Source organism: Stegodyphus dumicola, chromosome 2 (genome assembly GCF_044657685.1).
Source record: "Stegodyphus dumicola isolate Sdum_Otavi_A_Nest chromosome 2, ASM4465768v1".
NCBI classification, from domain to species: Eukaryota; Metazoa; Arthropoda; class Arachnida; order Araneae; family Eresidae; genus Stegodyphus; species Stegodyphus dumicola.
The window spans coordinates 66,330,646-66,350,968 of NC_140769.1; the positions used below are offsets into that span (position 1 = coordinate 66,330,646).

The 20,323-nt window shown below is 31.2% G+C and overlaps 2 protein-coding genes across 4 annotated transcripts in view; one reads left to right on the forward strand and one right to left on the reverse strand.

The window, feature by feature from the left end:
* The window catches only part of Uch-L5 (ubiquitin carboxy-terminal hydrolase L5), a 61,345-nt gene extending 56,576 nt beyond the window's left edge, over positions 1–4,769 (forward strand). The window contains exon 11 of the mRNA XM_035353344.2: positions 1,695–4,769. Coding sequence (XP_035209235.1) covers positions 1,695–1,754 — 60 coding nt within the window. The 3' untranslated portion in view covers positions 1,755–4,769. The remainder of the gene's footprint in view (positions 1–1,694) is intronic.
* The window catches only part of LOC118183743 (SH2 domain-containing protein 3C), a 333,243-nt gene continuing 314,673 nt past the window's right edge, over positions 1,754–20,323 (reverse strand). For all 3 annotated transcript variants that reach the window (XM_085810737.1, XM_085810739.1, XM_085810738.1), the window contains 4 exons: positions 16,736–17,213; positions 14,382–14,550; positions 12,022–12,295; positions 1,754–5,564 (listed from right to left, as the gene is read on the reverse strand). In XM_085810737.1, the coding sequence (XP_085666863.1) occupies positions 5,263–5,564; positions 12,022–12,295; positions 14,382–14,550; positions 16,736–17,213 (1,223 nt within the window). In that variant the 3' untranslated portion in view covers positions 1,754–5,262. The remainder of the gene's footprint in view (positions 5,565–12,021; positions 12,296–14,381; positions 14,551–16,735; positions 17,214–20,323) is intronic.

Sequence of the window (20,323 nt, forward strand, 5' to 3'; positions counted from 1 at the left end):
CTTGATTGTGTTGAATTTCTTGAAAAAAAAACTTGAAAATTTTCAAAATAAAAAATTTTTCAAAATCTAATTTGTCAAGGAAGTGAATTTTCCTACTTATAAGCGAATTAGAGCTATAGTTTTAGAGGAAATGTTCTCCCATCCCCTAAGAGATGAGTTTCAATCAGATCATGATTTTTATAAGAGTAGAAGCCAAGAAATGCTCTAAATAAATGAGACAGTAATTTGCCGTTTTTATTGATGGTGAGCATAATCTTTGTATGAGTATGTTGAGAACTTTCAGTTTGTTTTGATCCAAATATAAATAATCAAATATTCATCCTAGTGAGTTTCCATGTTAAAAGGTAAATTGATCTATAAGGTATTTCTCCCACCTTTTTGGCATGCCTTCGTAGTGTGGAGGTCTGTAGTTCTATTTCTGGTGAAGACACTGCATATTTTTCATCTTGCTGCCTGCTTAAAAAAAAAAAAAAAAAACTAATGTCTCTACAGTGGCACCCGAACTAAAAGGGTGTTGGATGATGATTATCCTCACCTAGGATTTGGCGATTGAATTCCCTAACAACTCCAGTCACCCTTTAAAAGGGGTAGTATATGAGGTATTTCTCCTGCCTTCTTGGCATGCCTTCGTGGTGTGGTAGTCTGCAAGCTGGACGCGTATTCCAGAGGTTTGTGGTTTGATTCCCGGCAAAGGCACTGCATATTTTTCAGCTTGCATGCTTCAAAAAAATACCTAATGTCTCTACAGATCTATATTAAATATAAAAAAATACCTAATGTCTCTACAGATCTATATTAAATATCGGGTAATCAGTTAATTAGTTTCAAGTCTTCTATGAAAATATCTACATCATTTTTTTGAAATGTTCTGTTGCTAACTATAGGTATTTTTCAGAGATATGATGGCAAAAGTCTTTCATTATTTTCCCACTCATAATGTGAAATTTAAGTTTAAATTTGCTCATAAAGGATTAATGTGCATGAAATGATTATACCCAGCTGTCTTAATTTAAAGCATGTCTGGCTTTTCAAATTGATCATGCACATTGATTTGAAGCCTTTTGGCATAATGAAATCTTTTAAACACAAATCAATTTTTTGGGATTGATCATCAATCTTTTGGAGCTTTGTAAATAATTTAGTCTCAAGTAAGGAAACTGTGTAACGTCACCTGACACCTTGGAAAAATTTTCAATTCTGTATCACTTTTTTGATTTATTTATCAGTCCAGATTTGAGATGACCAGTGTTATGAGAAAATACCAGTATTTCTTGTGCATTCATTATTTGAAAAACAAAGCAAATACAGTACAAAGTCCGTAATCCAGACTCGTCGGGACTTCGGCGATTCCGGATTATAGATCATCAATTTTAATCTGGTAAGAGGGCATGCAGAAATTATGCAATTAAAAATATAAAACCGTAATTTATGAAATAAAGAGCAATTATGATCTAAAGGGTATCAAATTTTACAAAGAAAAAAAGCTTAATATTTATTTGTTTACATTATTAAACATTTCTTTCAGAGCATGCGTAATGTTTGCGCATTCTTTACGCGCATGCATAAAGTTTGTGGCTTTGAGGTGCGGATTATAGATTATCCTGTATAATGGATGTCCAGATTACAGACTTTGTACTGTACATGTTTTTCATAGCATCTATTTTCTTAATACTTGATAGTTTCTCTTTTCTTAGGCAAAACAGAAAGTGGAAGAAAGGAAAAGGAATGAAAAGAAAATAAAGCAGGAACAATGAAATTCTTAGTTTTTTTTTATTTTGTCATATGCTGTCAAATGTCATTCATTACATTCAATTATAAATTACTTGAAAGCACAAAATCATCGTATATTCAGTTTCTGCTCTCATCTGCAAGCATATTTTTAAAGAACATAATTTAAACCTTCTGAGTGGCACAGCCTTTTGTACCTGTTCATGTATATCTGTATTTAAATAGCAGCATTTATTAGCTAAATTTGTATAATTACTAAAGATCATATTTACTCTTAAAGGAAGTAAAAAAACAAAATATTTTAAATTATAAGCTAATATATAAAAATGAAGTGGTAAAAAATCTTACAATTTAATAAAAGCAGTCAAGCCACTCAGATGGTTAATATTAGAGATTTGTTAATTCTCAATTGAATTTCTCAATGTTTAAGTATTCAAAAAGAGACTAAACCGATAATTCCCCTTTCATAACATTCTAGTTTTAGGGGAAAAAATTTACTTAAGAATTTTCTCCCTCTTTCAAGCAAATAATAAATCTGAAAGATTTCTCTTCCTGTATTTAATATAAATTTTGTTAATTATCACTACAGAATCACTTCAGTTATTTCTTTAATTATTAAAATGTTGAGAGTAACAAATTTCTTAAGCTATATAAGCAGTATGCAATTCTTTCTATTTACAAAATGTTAAAGACAATATATACGTACATCCACATAAAGCTTGTATTACATATACATATATATATATACATTGACTAGAAAAAAATCACATACAAAAATGTACATAGGAAAGTGTTCAAATTACTTCCACAAGTCACTAAAGGTTATTCTGCCATAACGTGCTTTTTAATTGGTCATAATACATTTATACAGTATGCTTTTTAGAAGTGTAGATGTATTAAGTAGTAAAGAAGAATGGTAAAAATTATCTTAGTTGCACTAGCATAACATTATAAAATTATTTCCTTGAATGAATGCAAAATGAAAGGCTAGGAATGAGAGGGGAGTAAAGGGATTTAGATCTGTACTGTATTCTGTCATAAATAAAAATACATCTTTTATGGGATAATTAAGAAGTTTCAAATTGTGTTGTGTACTACGAAGAGTGTGCTCAGGCAATATGGAAGTCATGATTGAATCTGGGATTAATTGGATGTTCTTTGCACTCAAAAATCGAGAATGTAAGTCATATGGTTGCAGTCCGCAGTAGATGAATGTGTAATTATTCTTTCCTTGGCTTTGGGAAATTTAATCCGTGCACATTTATTTAGTTCTTGTAATTTCTTTGCAAACACAAATTAAAATGTCTTCATAATCTTGAGAAGAAAGTATACTGTTATTGCATATGCTCATACTGCTAGAATTACTAAACAGAAAGATTACATCTTTAAGTAAAAAAAAAAAAACTTAAGCAAAAATTAATAATTTAATATAAGTTTTTTTTTTCAAATATATATATATCTTCGGCTTTCTGAAAATATTCCAAAAGGACACTGGTCATTACTATATAATAAAATGAAAAGATCCACACACTTTTTATGCAATACAGCATTTAAAATTTTTTAATCATCCCCTAGATATCAATCAAAAATATATTAAAAGCCATAAATTTTATGCTCTAATTAGGGTTATCAGCTAAATTATAATAAATTCTGTATAGTTTAAGAAAGTAAATTTAGTATTAACAATCATTTAACTCAATATAAAAGATTCAATAAATGATTTCCTCATGTAATATATACATATATGCACTACCTGAATATGCTTAAGATTCAATCGATACTTAAAGCAAAAAGTTACCTGTATCAGATTGGTGTAAGTATAAGAAGTATTTTTCCCTCTCCCTATTTAATCGAATTTAAAACAGTTTACAATATTTATTTGAGCCAGATGTAAAAACAATATAGATGTTTTAGCTATATCCTTGATAAGATTATATATGATAAATATAATCCAAATAGTATGAACCTCATTTGATGAGATTACAGAGGGAAATGTTGGATGATTTATTTGCACCTTATTTTTTAAGTTTCAAAAACAAGCCAATTCATGAAGATTACCATACTTTCATATTCAAACAGATGAATGAAATTTTGTTTTTTCTGAAATCTGCACAAATACAAGCTTGTCCTTTTATAAAACCCAGCATTATGCTTACAATCTCTCAAATTACTATAAAGGTAGAGCAATACATGAGAACCAATTTCTTTATGTAATTCCAAATTGCAAATTACCTAATCTTTGGAATTTAGAAGTAATTTTTCTTTTGGAAACTGATATATATTAAGTTATAAAATATTCCAAATATTAAATACAAAGAGTTAATAAGAAATTTCTGAATCATTTTACAGAAAATTTTTATGGAAATTATTTAATATTTTTATTATTATACTAGAAATTATTTTAACTTTTTATTTTCAAATCCACAAGAAATGAGTTTTATAGTACTATAGATAATTTAAGAATCACATTTACATTATATACAAAAAATCGGTTTCGTAGCTAGATAAAGCTCAGCAACATGAAATTTGAAATTTTTTAACTGTGTGTTAATCTTCCCCATAACACTCTAAATAAAATACAAAATATATATATATATATATATATTAAATAAAACTTCATTCATCATACAACTACTCTTTTTATGTACATTTTGTAAAGGAATGCACATAAACAGACAGTTGTATGGTAACTGAAGTTTCATACAGTTGAATAAGTTCAGAGAATGCAGTAAAGCAATTTGCTCACTTTTATATAACAGGAAATATTACAATATTGCATTAAACAGTGTGGCAGTTACACATTTGCTAGCCTATGTAATTTTGTATGTTACATTGTACAAAAAATTTGAAGTGCAGAAATATCTATACAGGTACCCATTGATTTGTCTGTAGTCTCGAAAAAGTCATATAAAAAATAATAAATGTTCAGCTTATTTGTTGCTTGACTAATTGTTATTTATTAAGATTGGATTTTTTCAGAGTCTGTAGTCTATTTCAGAATTTAAAGAGATAAGAAGTTTTTTTTTTTTTTTTTTTTTTTTTTTTTTTTTAAATAATGCCCTGGTGTTAAAAATCATCTTTCCACACCCAGTAAAATCCAAATGAAGGAAGCCCAATGCAGCAAAAAGACTGATTGCATGGGCATTTTTGTGATTTTCTCCTACATATAACATGAATAAAAGCTAGCTTCTCTTAGAAAGTCTTCCATTTAAGCACCTCTTCTCTTTAATTCCCTAAGATAGATAATCCTTGAGTGCTTTGCCATAATCAATTACCTCAACTTATCTAGACTACCTTATTTGCTTCTAAGCCAAATAAATTTTTAGTATATTTTTCATTTATTAATATTTTAATTTCTGCAAAAAAAAATATATTTACTTTCTCACCTTTTCGTAAAGAGAATTCTGATTATACTGACAAGAATATTTTTTCTTGAATGACAAGTTACTGAATACAAATAAATCAATACGCACCTGTATTATTTACTAAGTTACAAGCCCTGAGTATTGAAATACATAAACATTAGGAATGATATTAATCAGGCTCACATCGCTCAGACATGACATTTAAGACTTGAAGAAATTTTGAGTATCTCTCTTTGCCTGCAACATGGCAACCTTTACTACCCCATAAAAACTTCATGTGAAATTCTGTCCTAAACATATCAAGCATCAAATCATCATATTTTACATTTTCTAGAACAATCTCACTGTTTCTTTTATACATAGGCCATTGCTGAGTTATAGATCGTCCAATCTCTAGGTGAGTTAATAGGAGCTGAAGTCCATAATCAGCAGCAGTTTTTTCCCATGGCAGTCCTAAAGTAAGTACTTTGGCTATATAAGACAAATGTAGAATAAAATTATTTCAATTTGTTATATGATGTACATAAAATTTAAAAGTAAATATAATGTTTTAATATAACATCTCTTATATCTATATCTAGAGAGAATAGTCTAATTACAGTGCAATTAATTTGACATTATAAAATAACTACATTGTTGATAAGATATAGTGCACCTAGTTGCAAATGTTAGATTGTTGGAAAGCTTGGCATGCAGCTGTGTTTCACGCAGATACATAAATGATTACAGTTGTATTTATGATTATGCAACTTATGAAAAGACTCTTGGAGGTTATTTTTATGCATTGTGTTATTATTCATTTGTTGAGACTACTGTCTACTAGACATGCCTCTAAGTCAAAAATATTTTGTTAAAGAAACAAACTCTGAAAAGGATTTATCACTGACTTGGAAAAAAAAAAAAGAGAGAGAGAGAGAAAGATGGCTACTTTAAAAATTATCTACCATTTAGGCCTTTTGGATCTGTTATTTTCTGTTAGGAGGTGCTAAATTTGGTAGTTGTGTATCAAATTTAGCACCTCCTAACAGACTTAGAGGCATGTCTAGTAGACAGTAGTCTCAACAAATGAATAAAAACACAATACATAAAAATAACCTCCAAGAGTCTTTTCATAGGTTGCATCAGTTTCTGATTTTGGTTTATTGGTAAGCACAAACAGTGCCAAAAGTTTCCTAGTCACTATATAGACAGGCAGGCAGCATCATCTTCTTTAAATCTCTGGCCAAACCATTTCCAGACTCTTAGGAGAAAAATATTTGATGTCACAATGCTCATATGTATTTTGACATTGAAAATCAGCCACATTTGCAATGGTATCATGAATGAGGACTTGGAATGTTACAGACTGAAGTCATATAGTTTTAGCAATGTATGGAAGCCTGTCATAATCATGCTCAAGCATGAGAGCTTCTAGCTTGCCTTTTCTATGAATTCATTCTATTGGTGTTATGATCTGAGGAGCGAAATGATATGATAGTCGATCTCTCCTATTAATAATATGAAAATTCTCAATACCTTGGTATGTTAAGACACAATAACACGCCGAATAAATACTAATTCAGAAGTCAAACAACAAACATCAGCGTTATATTTACAAAATTTTCACAGGACTAGTTTCGATGGTTTTACCGAACCACCATCTTCAGCTGCAAAACCGCAAATGAATATGTGTAGGACCTTGGTATGTGCAGGACATTCTGCAATCAGACGTTAAAAGAGCTTCCAACAGGCATTTTTGAGCAAAATAATGCTTGTTGACATAAGCAAATGTTTCTTGGGAATGCTTGCAGCAGGTTGCTATACTTTCTTCACTTTATTGTCCCAAAATTTATCAGTTAAGCACTTGTGGAATCAGCTTCCACAGCACATGAATATGTGAGATCTAAAGGCCCAGCTGCAATATTTTTGGACACACATGGCACAGAATAACATGTGAAACCTAAATGCTTCTTATACCTGATCATATCTTTATCTTATAGCACGGCAAGAAGCAACCTAATAGTAATAAACAGGTACTAGAGCCTTCTTTGAATTATACAGTTTTCTCCAGTCAAATTTATCCATGGATCATCACTTTGCTACTATCTTCAACTACTGTGAGTTTTTACTAGTTGATTTCGTTTATTGCCCTAAGGCCAATCACGGTAATTTTTTAAATTATGGTGCAATTGCACCTTACAGCTAGAGGTGGCGCTGTTATTTTGGCAAAGTCAAATGTTCAAAGCTAAGTTCTTAGAGAGTGAATTAAGCACTCCGGCCTTGACAGTCTCTAATTCACATATACACTATTTACACAGTTCTTTAGATATGTAGAATGTTGGAACTTTCGATTTCTTGGTCATGTGACATGAACCAGCTAGTGGGACAGTTTCTTTCTAAGGAAAAACATTTAACATGAGGTACTTGAGTCATTTAAAACTTATCCTTGCCCTCTGACACTTTATGTATCAGCATTTCATTTTCACATATGCTTCCAACAGGCATTTTTGGCAAAGTAGGCTTGAGAAAATTCAGTACTATTTTGTTACAGCGACGTTAGTTAAAAATGTGCCCCTTTTTCTGCCCCCACTTTTTGCCAAATATAAAATTATTAAATAATAATACAGTTCAAAAAACTAGAAACAATCAGTTCCATAAGAAGTATTTTTTTAAATTTCTTAATTCTTAAAGAAAGTAAATTTTATTTTTAATCTATAATATTCTACACATAAATAAAAAATAACAAAACAAAGTTTATTCAATCTAAACAAGTGGAATGAAATTATAAATATCATTTAATATTGCAGAAAAAATTCCAGTGTTTAAATATAACCGACGCCACATAAATTCCATCAAATAGGTGGCAAGCAGTGGCCTGCTGTTTATTTCTCCATTTAACACTGCTCCACAATCGCTCTGCAGTTTGGGTATGGCATCCAGTTTTGGGGTCTGCAAAATTATAGCTGCGATTCACAGTGAAATGTTCATACCCAGCATTTCTTAATTCCTCTTTCTTGTATCCTTTCCATCAGCATACAAATATAATGCTGCCATCCGCAATGTTTTCCTGAATGATTGTGTCATCAAAGTTGTAGCACAATGATCAAGAATGGCGAAAAAAAATTTTTCTTTGCTTTCCCGGCATGAACCCTCGAATACCCATTGTTCCGAAAGAACACGTCCAAAGTTGTTTTTCTTTTTTAAAAAGACCTTTAAAGTAGTTATTCCAATTTATCGTCATACTATGGCTGATTTCTGACTGAAGTTGGCAAAATCCAATCGATGTCAATTCTTGACACCTCAGATAGATAAAAATAACAGCACTGAGGAAAGAAAGATGGGAGCTTTCAGACCATGTTTTGGCTTTCAATCTTTTCTTTTTTTTTTTTTCCCACATCACAAATATATGTAACAGCGCCGTATTGTTCGAGTCAAAAGTCAACTTAATCGGATGCTTTTGAGAACTAAGTCTATTGCCATGAATTATTTCTTTGTTGTGAAAGAATCTTATGGCAGCCTCTTTGTCATCAGGTAATTGTGTAATTCATCGCATTAAAAAATGGTCAAATATGGCCAAAAAAAAAAGTGATGATATTTCAAACGAGAACTAGAAATCTCGAGCCACGATATTTCAAACATAAATTTTAAAAAAATACTCAAAATAATGAGTGAAAATATTTCACATGAAAACTAGGAATCTCGACCCATGATATTTCAAGTATTAAATTCTCAAGCCACGATATTTGGCGTGTTGCTGGAGCATCGTTTTCTTCTAATTTTTTTCCTTCATTTTTAACTGACACCGCTCTAACGGAATAGTACCGAACATTCAGCAGCTTAGCACAGGATAATGAGTGACAATATTTCAAACGAAGACTAGAAATCTCAACCCATGATATTTCAAGCATTAAATTCTCGAGCCATGATATTTGGCATGTTGTTGAAGCTTTGTTTTTGATCAGTGAGTGTACTTGTTATACAGGACACAGCAAATTTTTTATAAGTAAACTGCTTATTACCTGATCAGTATCTTCCCCCCCCCCAATGTCTGATAGTTGAAGGACAATAAAAAAGTGCACAGCTGTTCCACAAGCAACACTGAAAAAATACGCAGTTTCTTCATGAACTCTTATTTAGTTACCAGTCAACATGTTGGATGAAAGCACTGGAACTAATTTTAGCAAAACAATATTTCACAGCATTCTTCATGATGTTCTTCACAAGTATAAGCTAAGTTCATCCCAGACTTTTTTAACTTATAAAAAATAGAATAAAAAGAAAGAAATGATTGCCATGCAAAGCTTAATGAAAATGGGGCATGGCATATTAAGTTCCTCTGCACCTTCAATGAATCATAATCTACTAAGTACAATCCTTCACAAGAATAATAAAAGTGTATTCCCTTTGTCAGATCATTTATCATGAATGTATACCTACAGGACAACAAGTCCTTTCAAGAAACTATGAAAATCATAAGTGAAATGGTTCTTTCTACTCAGGCTTACATACTAAATAACAATGATTATGCAACCTCCTGCCTTACCAGATCCAGCCAGTCTAACCTTAGAATTCTTTTCCTAAAATTCAAAACAAGCCTGTTAAGGAAAAGATTCAAAGAACAGTAATACTGGAAATTGATTTCTCCATACTAATTCAATGATTTCTAAAACAAATTAAGTTATGTATCAAAACAGCAGACTGTTGAAACCACCAAAATTGCTGCAATTATGCTATGCTATATATTCCTTAGAGTTATCCTAGGACCTTTCAAATATATGTACACTCAATTAATATCTGGTGAGGAGATTTAGCACTTTGTACTCCTTCAACATAAACCATTCCTAAAACAATTTTAATTTGGTAAACGGGTTTTTAAAAATTAATTTTAACATTTATTTAGGTAATTTTTTGGTGCTTATTAGCGTAGTTTGTCCCTCATTTAGGTAGCAAATTTGATCTTTTTTTTTTTTTTTTTTTTTTTTTTGTATATTCCCCCTTAATTAGTATGTTATGATAATGAACACTGTGAATCATGAGGTTGAGTCCAGTAATAAGTACTATAGTTTCTAATTAGATGTTATGAACATGCTACATAATTACTATCAGTTAATACCGAACTACGAGGGCTATCCAGAAAGTAGATTACGTTTTGGAATAAAAAAATAAACAAAGTATAGGAAACAAATTTTATTATATACAGATGAAAGCCACACTCAAATACTACTTTTCTACATAGTCACCATACAAATTAAGGCATTTATCGTAGCGATGTACGAGCTTGGAAATTCCTTCGTCGAAAAATTCGGCCGCCTGCGTCTTCAACCACTTCGTTACCTCTTCTTGCAGCTGTGCGTCGTCATCAAAACGCTGCATAGCCAGCCACTTCTTCATTGCTGGGAATAGGTGGAAGTCGCTCGGTGCCAGGTCGGGACTGTATGGCGGATGAGGAAACAACTCCCACTTAAAAGATTCAAGAACTTTACGAGTGACATTTGCCGTGTGGGGTCGGGCGTTGTCGTGAATCAACAAGATCTTAGACCTCAACATTCCTCTGCGCTTGTTTTGAATTGCTCTTCTGAGTTTTTGGAGAGTTTGGCAATACCTTTGAGAGTTTATTGTAGTGCCTCTTTCCAGGAAGTCCACCAAAATTACACCTTTTCTGTCCCAAAAAACAGTCGCCATCATCTTCCTTGCCGACATTGTTTGCATGCATTTCTTGGGTTTTTGGGGAGAACTTGTGTGCCCCCACTGCATTGATTGCAATTTCGTTTCACAGTTCACATGTTTCACCCATGTTTCGTCACCAGTAACGATGCGATCGAGTAAAGAGTCACCATCCTTATGGTAAGCGTCCAAAAAGTTCAACGCTGCAGCCATTCGCTGATTTTTGTGGTCCTCTGTCAAGATTTTTGGAATCCATCTTGCACAAAACTTGTGGTAACCAAGCTTTTCGCTGATGATTTCGTGCAACAAACTTCGCGAAATTTGTGGAAAACTCAAAGAAAGTTCCGTTATTGTGAAATTTCGATTTTCACGGACTTTAGCATCGACTTTTTCGAGAAGTTCGGCGGTCACTATGCTGGGTCTCCCACTTCGATCTTCGTCGTGAACATTGGTTCGGCCATTTTGAAATCTTATGACCCACTGACGCACTCCACCTTCAGTGATAATGTTGTCCCCATACACTTCACGAAGCTGCCGATAGATTTCTATCGGTTTACAGTTTTTTGCAGTCAGAAACCTTATTACTGAGCGCACTTCGCAGCTCGCGGGATTTTCAATTAACGCAGACATTTCAAACCGTCACAGTATCTGAACGGAGCACAGCACGAACCTCTCACTAGCACGGCTAGATGCAGACTGAGCTGCGCAACGCTCTGACCCCAAGATGGCCGCGCTAGCCCCGCCCCTAGCGGACACAGACGGAAACGTAATCTACTTCCTGGATGGCCCTCGTATAAGTGTTTCAATTTTTTTTTTCTTCCTTTTACAGTTTAAATCCAATCTTAACTAGTTACAATAACTGTAGTATACACAATTAGAGAAAAATATATGCAAGATTATTTTGAATCATAACAGTATTACAAAGTAATATAATACTTAAGAATAGAGTAATAGTTAAATTTTTATATATAATACTTAAGAATAGAGTAATAGTTATACTTATTAATAGAGTAATAGTTAAAAGAGAGAGTTATAACACAAAAGGGGACACCACTTCATAAAATTTATAGAATTTTTTCATTGGCAAAAATATAACTATATTTTTTTAACTTGATTGATAAATATTACAAAAATACATGTTTTTAATAATGTAATACAATGAACATTATCATATAAGAGATATTCAGCAAAATTGACATTTACAGTAAAAACACATACAGGTTTCATATAATGTTGGTCAAGACTTATATTAAATAAGAAACATAAATTTTAAGTATAAACTTACCTTTTTCTTTGTTTGAAGATGATAAGCTTTCTAGAGGTGAAATATAGGGCTTTTCTTCATTCTCTTGGGAAAAATCTTTTCCTGATAAAATATCCAAATGTTGTTGCAATATAAGAATCAATGATAATAGATATGGAATGCAAGTATTAGGAGCTTGTGGATTGGAGCATTCTTGCATATTTTTTATCGTAGGTCGAAGTTTTGTTTCATATGTAAAAGCATTTTCTGTGCAGGTTTGTCTTAATTTTAACCATGTTGACCGTAACCTAGAGATCTAAATGAAATTCCAAGCAATTAATATATGTTCTACAAGTCATCATGTAAAATAGAATGATCAACTTGTACTAACAATTTACTAATATCAACTGGTACTAACAATTTACTAATACAAACAGGTTTTAAAGAGGAGTAGCACAACACAAAAGGATATCTAACAGCACTTCAAAATTATTGTATAACTAAATACATCTTGATCAACTCAACTGGCTGTAGATCTACTCAGTTAAAGAGATGAATTAAATGAAATAAGCTTTCACATTGCAACAAACTTGATCACAAAACTTTTAAATAAAAATTAACATCAGTTACTCGAAATATCATTAACTTAAGGTTTTGAGGAACTGCTTGCATACATTGTCTAAGTCCCAGTTTTTAATACAAATTTTTGAAGAATTTATTTATTCATAAATGTAATCGTACAAGATTGTCAGTTATAAACTGTCTTTTTGTACAAGGTCTGGAATTTGAAATTTTATATTAATGAAATTCAATTTTAAACAATTACTGAAATTCATGCTTTTATCCTTCTTTCCTTCTTGTGAAACTTTTTTTAAGTTATAGAATTTTCTCTATGGAACAAACTCCCCTTTCCTAATGGGGGGACTGACAGAATAATGAACAATTTATTAATCGCTTCATGGGACAAACTCCCCTTTCCTAATGGGGGAACTGGCAAAATAATGAACAATTTATTAACCTCTTCATCGTCCGTAACGCATCTAGCGCGTTCCAGTGAAACTTCCGCAGGGTGGCCATAACGTACAAGCGTTCTTCTACCTTTTAAACGTTTAAAACGCTTTCTAAATGTTTACTTGTTTGAGTTTTTGTTTGTTCTAATATCTCCTAGAGGGCAGCACTAATCAGGCATTCTATTTCTAATTGAATTTGCTCTGGTTTTATGAATATTCGTGCCATTTTACATAAGATACAAGACAGTGAAAGATGGCTTCAATGCCTACTCAGCAGAAAAAGAGAAAAAAATGAGGTTGTGAATTTGGAAAGATAAGAAGGATATACGTTTGATGAGTACAGTCCATAATAACTCGATGATTGATGTTGGAACACGAAAAAGAACTGTAAAAAATTACAACAACAAAATGGGAGGAATGGACTGCCTGGATCAGATGTCATCAAATTATCCTGCTGTTACAAATAAGCAGAGATATTATTATTTTTCCATTATGCTTTATTTCCTTATAATTTTACTTAATATTCATTGACATTCATCCACTACGAAAGTCATGTATGGAAAGTTATGATGTACATAGAAAACAACATTGCACGCTACGAAAAACAGATGGCCGCTTGGGAGGAAATTTCGCGGATAGGAGAGGACAGCGAAAGGGTTAACCAGAGCTTTCTTAGCCTGCATTAAAATTTAAATTTTGTATATGTTTACTAAAATTTTTCATGTAAATAGTCTCCAGTAACCTTACTTTATACATTTCAGTGAGAACTTATGAATCATTGTTAAAAAAAATATTTAATTGAACACTTTCTTTTAATCTTTATTTATTTATTATATTAATGCTGTATGGAGTTACAGATTCCATGTAGTATTTTTGCAAATGTAATGCAACATATGCTAAGATCTCCAGTGAAGTAAATATGAGGAATTAGATTGAGAAAATAATGAGGTAATCCTTATAAACAAACTGCAGAGGAATAAAAAAAGGAAAGAGAAAAAAGATATTTTTTTACTTATTTACATCAATTAATTTCCAAATATCTAAGAAATAAAGTTACAAGCAAAAGCTAGTTATTCTCATATTAATAATAATTATATTAATTACTATAATGTTATTCAACATTTAAACCAAGTTTCATAGATTTCTGTTTCTTTTGCCTTCTTTCTTTTTGTTTAATGGCATCATGATAAATGTGACAATAAAAAGAGAGATACAGAAACAATTCTTTATAACAAAAGGAAAATTTCATATTATTTATTCATTCTATAAGCAATGTTATTCATTTTGGAATATATAATAATTAGACACCATAATGCAATGAATATTTTTTCGCATGCAAATGCAATTAAAGTACCGCATTTATGAATAAGAAAAGTATTTTTATATATCTACCTGTTCTAAAGCTAAACCCTGCATAATTCCAGTAAAACCATACAGATTCCCAAGTGCAGTTTTAGTTTCTATTGCAATTTGTATCCACTTATTCAAAACCTGAGCTCTAACATCTTCATCACCACATGTTAGTATGGTAATTGCCACAAAATATTTCAGGCATTCAGTTCTGTATGAAAGAAATAGTTATCTAGTTTAGAAAATATAATTATAAAAAGCTGACTTAGCATTAACTTCATAAGATATGTCATGGAAATGAAACATGAAAAATAAATAAACTGCAGAAGGAACTTTAAATGCTTTAAACTTTAATTTGCATAAATAAATACAGAAATAAACAAAGCCTCTTTATTTCATACTTTTCTATATTAGTATTTGAATTTAAAAGCTAAAACAATCTGAAGTAAAGTTTTATCCCATTTCCTAAAAATACATTTAATAACATATCTTTGCTAATTTTCTGAAAATATCTTAAGCATCAGATCTTTGCTCATAGTAAAATAAAGTGCACTTGTCTTCAGTAACAGTCTTGATGGCAGAAAATGGCATTGGCACAATTCGGGTTTAAGGAAGTGCAGTTTGCATTCAAATGTTATCAGCATGCTTGTTTTCTGTTTTATTTGGCTACAGCAAAGCATATGAGGACTATCTGCACAACAGAAGAGATGCCTTTGTGGAGGGCTTTCCAAGGGAAACTGGCTCATATCCATGTTATACATGAGGAAAAACATGAAAATGCCCATGCAACCAGCTCATTCATGAGTTATGAAAAATGAAACTGACTACAATAATTTATTCAATATCCTAAGTTATTTAATCTATACATACAAAAAGAATTTAATATAAATTTGTATTTATTATAAAATTTTATACAATTTTGTCAACAATTTATTCAAAATAACATAATTCAATAAAGCTTTTTTAATGTGTACATTAATTATATTTCATACCATTATATAAGAAATTTATTTAAAATAATAACATACATAAACATATCAGAAAATTCTATTTATTATTAAACATACCAGAAAATTCAATTTATTATTTAATTTCATGCAATTTTGTTAGCATTTTGTCAAAAAAAAAAAAAAATAATAATACTAAAAATTAATTTTTGCACACTTTTTGGTAGCTATAGCTTAGCAACTGGTATTAATAAAAAGAATCTATAGTTAATAATGCATTAGATATCAACTATAGATTCTGTTTTGCTGTTGTTGGTGAAGGAAGATTGTAAATAATGAGTATTTTACAATGAAACACCACTATGTTGCCTCACCATAATTACGAAAAACCAGATAGATTATTAACTGTTTCTTTCTTGCACAAACATAGACTGGTAATCGTTTATTTCTCACCAATGCAGAAACATGCTAAATCTACATTCTTACTAAGGCCGCTTTGGAGGACAATTACCAAAAGCATTAAGAATATTTAAATGGTAGAAAAATAACTATATTTTCAATAATTTAATAAATAATTATTCAATTTTTAGTTTTATTTAATCAATTTTTTTTAATTTTTGAGTCGATTTTATTGAATGAATGACTGGTATTTTCCATCATGAATCACATTTTTTTATTTAACTTTCATTCCAATACTGTATTTAAATATTCATTATGCAGTTGCAGTTCTTTTAAACTATCTGATCCTTACCCATATGTCCTTTTACAGTAGTTTTTATTCACAGGATGGGTAAAATTACTATTGCAGATATTATATTTTAAATAAAATTAAATACTTTAGAATGACAGAGCTGTAGTTAGGGTTTTTAATGCTCAGGGACAAGTGAAGATCTTGCACCCCTCCTGTTTGCAAAGACTGGAAAACATTTCATTATAAAAACTCATAACATCAATTTGGCACCCACTGGATGATGCACACAGGGACAAATTTCGTCCATTAACCCCCTCTACTTATGCCCCAGTAGAATGAATATACTTTATATACAACTGGGATTTTTACTCAATGCTATTCTATAGCTAGTAATTAGTATAAAAATTTTATACACAGGATTAATTTTCATTACATATCAAGAGAAACAGTCTTATTTTCTTATAAAAAAGCGACAAAAAGTCTATATAAAATCACTATATATATATAAAATAAAAAATAAACTTTGTAAATATACAAATCATTTATCATTGCTGAAACTATACAATTTAATCTGGTAATTATTAATAAAAGCTTTATGTTGTCTCAAAAACAGTAAATAAAATTAAGGATTATATAGAAAGGATATTTAGCAGAACTTAAAATTTTTTTCAACAAAAGTTTTAAGAGAAAAGAACAAAAAAGTTTTAAGAGAAAATACAGCATAGCTGCCAAGGTTGAACTAGTAAAATGATACTTGCCTTTCTAAAAGATCCAGCCGAAGTTGTTGACCTTGAGGTAAAACCAAAAGTTCAAAACCTGTAAGTACACCTAATCCTAAATCTTCCTGTTTGCTTAATTTTAAGACATCAAGATCTACTTTTGTTAGATGGCTGGCAATGATTCTCGCTCCACCTTCAAGTATCATGCATCTCATTTTAGCCAAAGCTGGTGGATCTAGAGGCTTGTTTTCAGAAGGGAGTAACACAGTGCTAAAGGCTGAAAGATCGAAACTCGACAGTGGATCAATTTCAGGAATTGTGATTTCTCTCAGGTGTGTGTTCAAGTCATTATTTTTACTATCTTCATCCCTTTGGTACAATTTTATATGTGGGATATCAGTCCACTCCTGATTATTTTTTGTATGTGCACCATCTGCATTCGAAACATTGCCATTCAAAGGCTTATTTATAAAATTCAGCTCTGAATATAAATGAGGAGTTTCAGGAATACTGCTATCTGAAATGGAAAAATTGTACATAAATTAATAAGTAAGTATTTAATGCACATATTTATGAGAATAAATGTCTGAACAACTCTCTAATCTATTAAATCTAAATTTATTTTTGCAGAAGTAATAAAACCCAGCATTCTTGCAGATTTGTATAGTAACTCCAAGTATTTGAATTTTATGCAAGTCAAATTTGTAAATTACTTAAGTGTAACATTGTAATTTATATTTTTATGTGTGTGTACATATATCTATATACATTTATGGTACATGGTATCGTTTTATAAATGAAATATTCTGCAACAGTATTTACTTGGATATGAACTATAAATATATAAAAAAATATGAACGAATATAAAACAAACTGAAATAACACTTTTCAAATTAATCTGGTTCTGCAGTAGGAGAGTCAACACTGGAGGTGGATGGTTGAGAAGGAAAATGCTGTTCCTTGGTAACATCCACTCCTCTCAGTGTTGAAGGATGATGGTAGATAGGGTTGTTCAAGTTATCTTGATGTTGTTGTGAGCAGCAACTCACAAACTCGAGTAGACAGTGCAGTCTACTCTAGTCACATTTTCATCATCATCCTCATGTCATCACAAATGACCTTGTAGCTACACATACTGGAATGGATATGCAACTACTAACATTCTCGAATTGCTCGGTGCTTGAATCCATCATTCTCACTTTGGTAGTGCCAAGTTTATCAGCTTAAAAGTTTGGCTATTCCTTCTACTGTAAATTTATTGTAAAAGCTTCTTTGATATTCAGGAAATGGGGCACCAAAAAGTTTCCAGTTGACAGTTTTATCATGGGACACATGGTGCAGCTAAACCAAAACCCAGAAAGAGAGAGAAGGAATGAAGAAAAAGCTGGTGTAAATATATTGGACAGAACCAAAGTGCTCAGGCTTCTAAAAGTTTTAATTGAGACCTTTACCTTTCCACACAGCATTCATTTTTTTTCCAATTAATTCATCCCCTACTACCCCAATGTTTTTGATAACATCAAGGATATTATAAATTATAGAAATCACAGAAAGTAATGTCCTCACTACTATCACTACTATCAATGGCCTTGATTTTTTAAGAAAACATAGGCTGCACTAAATATTTGGAAATATTCTCTTTACTCAATTATTTCTGTCAAAGTTCCGGAAATTTACTTGCCTCATCTGTAGCTACATTTGCTATCTCATCTGCAGCTTTGATGCTTATAAAATATATTAACTGTCAAGAATTCAAGTTATCCTGGTTTAAAAAACACTAATTCAAATCACACATAACATCACAAAGGTAAACAAACATTACGAATCAGGTTTCAAAACTGCCAAATTTATTCACGTCTAACACACATTCAACTGGCACTGCCAGATCCAAGAACAAGAAGTATACATAATGAAAGATTTATGCCCTCTTTGGCAATTAAAATATATTTCCACATAAAATTTCTTACACGCTGGGCCCGGCTGAACAGTAGTTCAGAATAATCAAGATTATCAGTGTTACATGGACATTTTCAAGAATAATTTTCTAGAATCATTATGCATTTCAATACAAATTCAAGTTTTTGTAATCAAGAAATTACATGTTCCTGATAAATATCAGGAACATGTAAAACTTACCATATGTTTCAAGAATATCAAGTAAATTTTCATTCATCAAGGATTATTATTATAACATTCCTGTTCAAGCATCAGGATTTAAATCAAGAATTTATTATGACTCAAGATAATATTAAACAAATGACATTTCAAAATCAAGATTATCATAATTCAACTAAAATACCAGAATTATTACAAGAAATCCATCTATTTTTTTTTTTTTTTTTTTTTTTTTTTTCCCCCTTCTTCTTCAGAAATAAATTAAATTTTAAATACACTTATACATTTCTACAACCTTAAAATTTTCTAATATATACATTTCTTTAAATATTAAATATACAATACTAAATAGAATTAAGAATACATTTTCAGTAAGAAATATACTATCATATAATATTAATACTCTTAGCACTCTAACTCTAGATGGAGGTAGTGGTGCTATGACTTGTCGCATCGGTCGGGAGTTATAACGCTGACACAGTACACAGTTTCTTATAACACATTTCACATTTTGTCTGGATCTAATTATCCAGTACTTTTCACGGAGGAACATGAGAGTACTAACAAAACTCTTTCCTCACTTAGAAAAGAATTTAGTTCATAAATGTTTGACTTTTTTAAATCAATTGTCCAGACTTTAAACTATTAATTTCATCAAAAAAATTTTCATATTGAACTTCTTTCATCAAATATAATTCTGCGGCAAAGAGTTCTTCTGCTATCAAGGGTCCTGTTTTCTTGTCAGTTTTATTTTTCAGATTGTGAATAAATCTAAATATCCATGCAGTCACTCTAATTGCTCTAATTAATTTATTATAATTTTCAAGATTCAACAGAGAATTAAGGAATTTTCTGCAATAGACAGTAGTATTGTTGTATCATTTATACACTTTTTCCGCTCTAATTCAGCATCAGAAAACTCTGTTGTCACGATAAATTTACTAGGCCAAGCACTCACTGATTTAACTAACCAGTCTGACCCAGATTGGCATAATCTTGAAGATAACAAATATTCGGCTGAACATCCTCGAGATAAAATGTCTGCTGGAATGGACTTCCCATTACAATGTCTCCAGTTACTTGGCCAAGTTAATGATTGTATTTCAGATACTCGACTTTTTACAAACATTTTCCATCATTCATGAGCACTATGAATCCAATGAACCACTATCATACTGTCAGTCTACAGATAAATATTTTCTTCATGAATTAAAAACAGCTCTTTTAAATTTTTACCAAGTCTTGCCGATGTTAATGCTCCTAGCAAATCTAACCTTGGAAGTGTGAGTTTTTGTTTTATTGGTGCAATTCTAGATTTTGCCATAATGAATGCTACCTGCCCTTCTTCAATCGATCTAAAATATGTATCTGAACCGTATGCTTTAATAGGTGCGCATCACAAAATAAATGAAGTTCGATATCTTTATTTTGATTCAATTTGCCGGGGAAATATTCTCGAGAAATTTCTTTAACTTTTCGATTTCACCCCTCCACTCGGACCACAACTGCTTA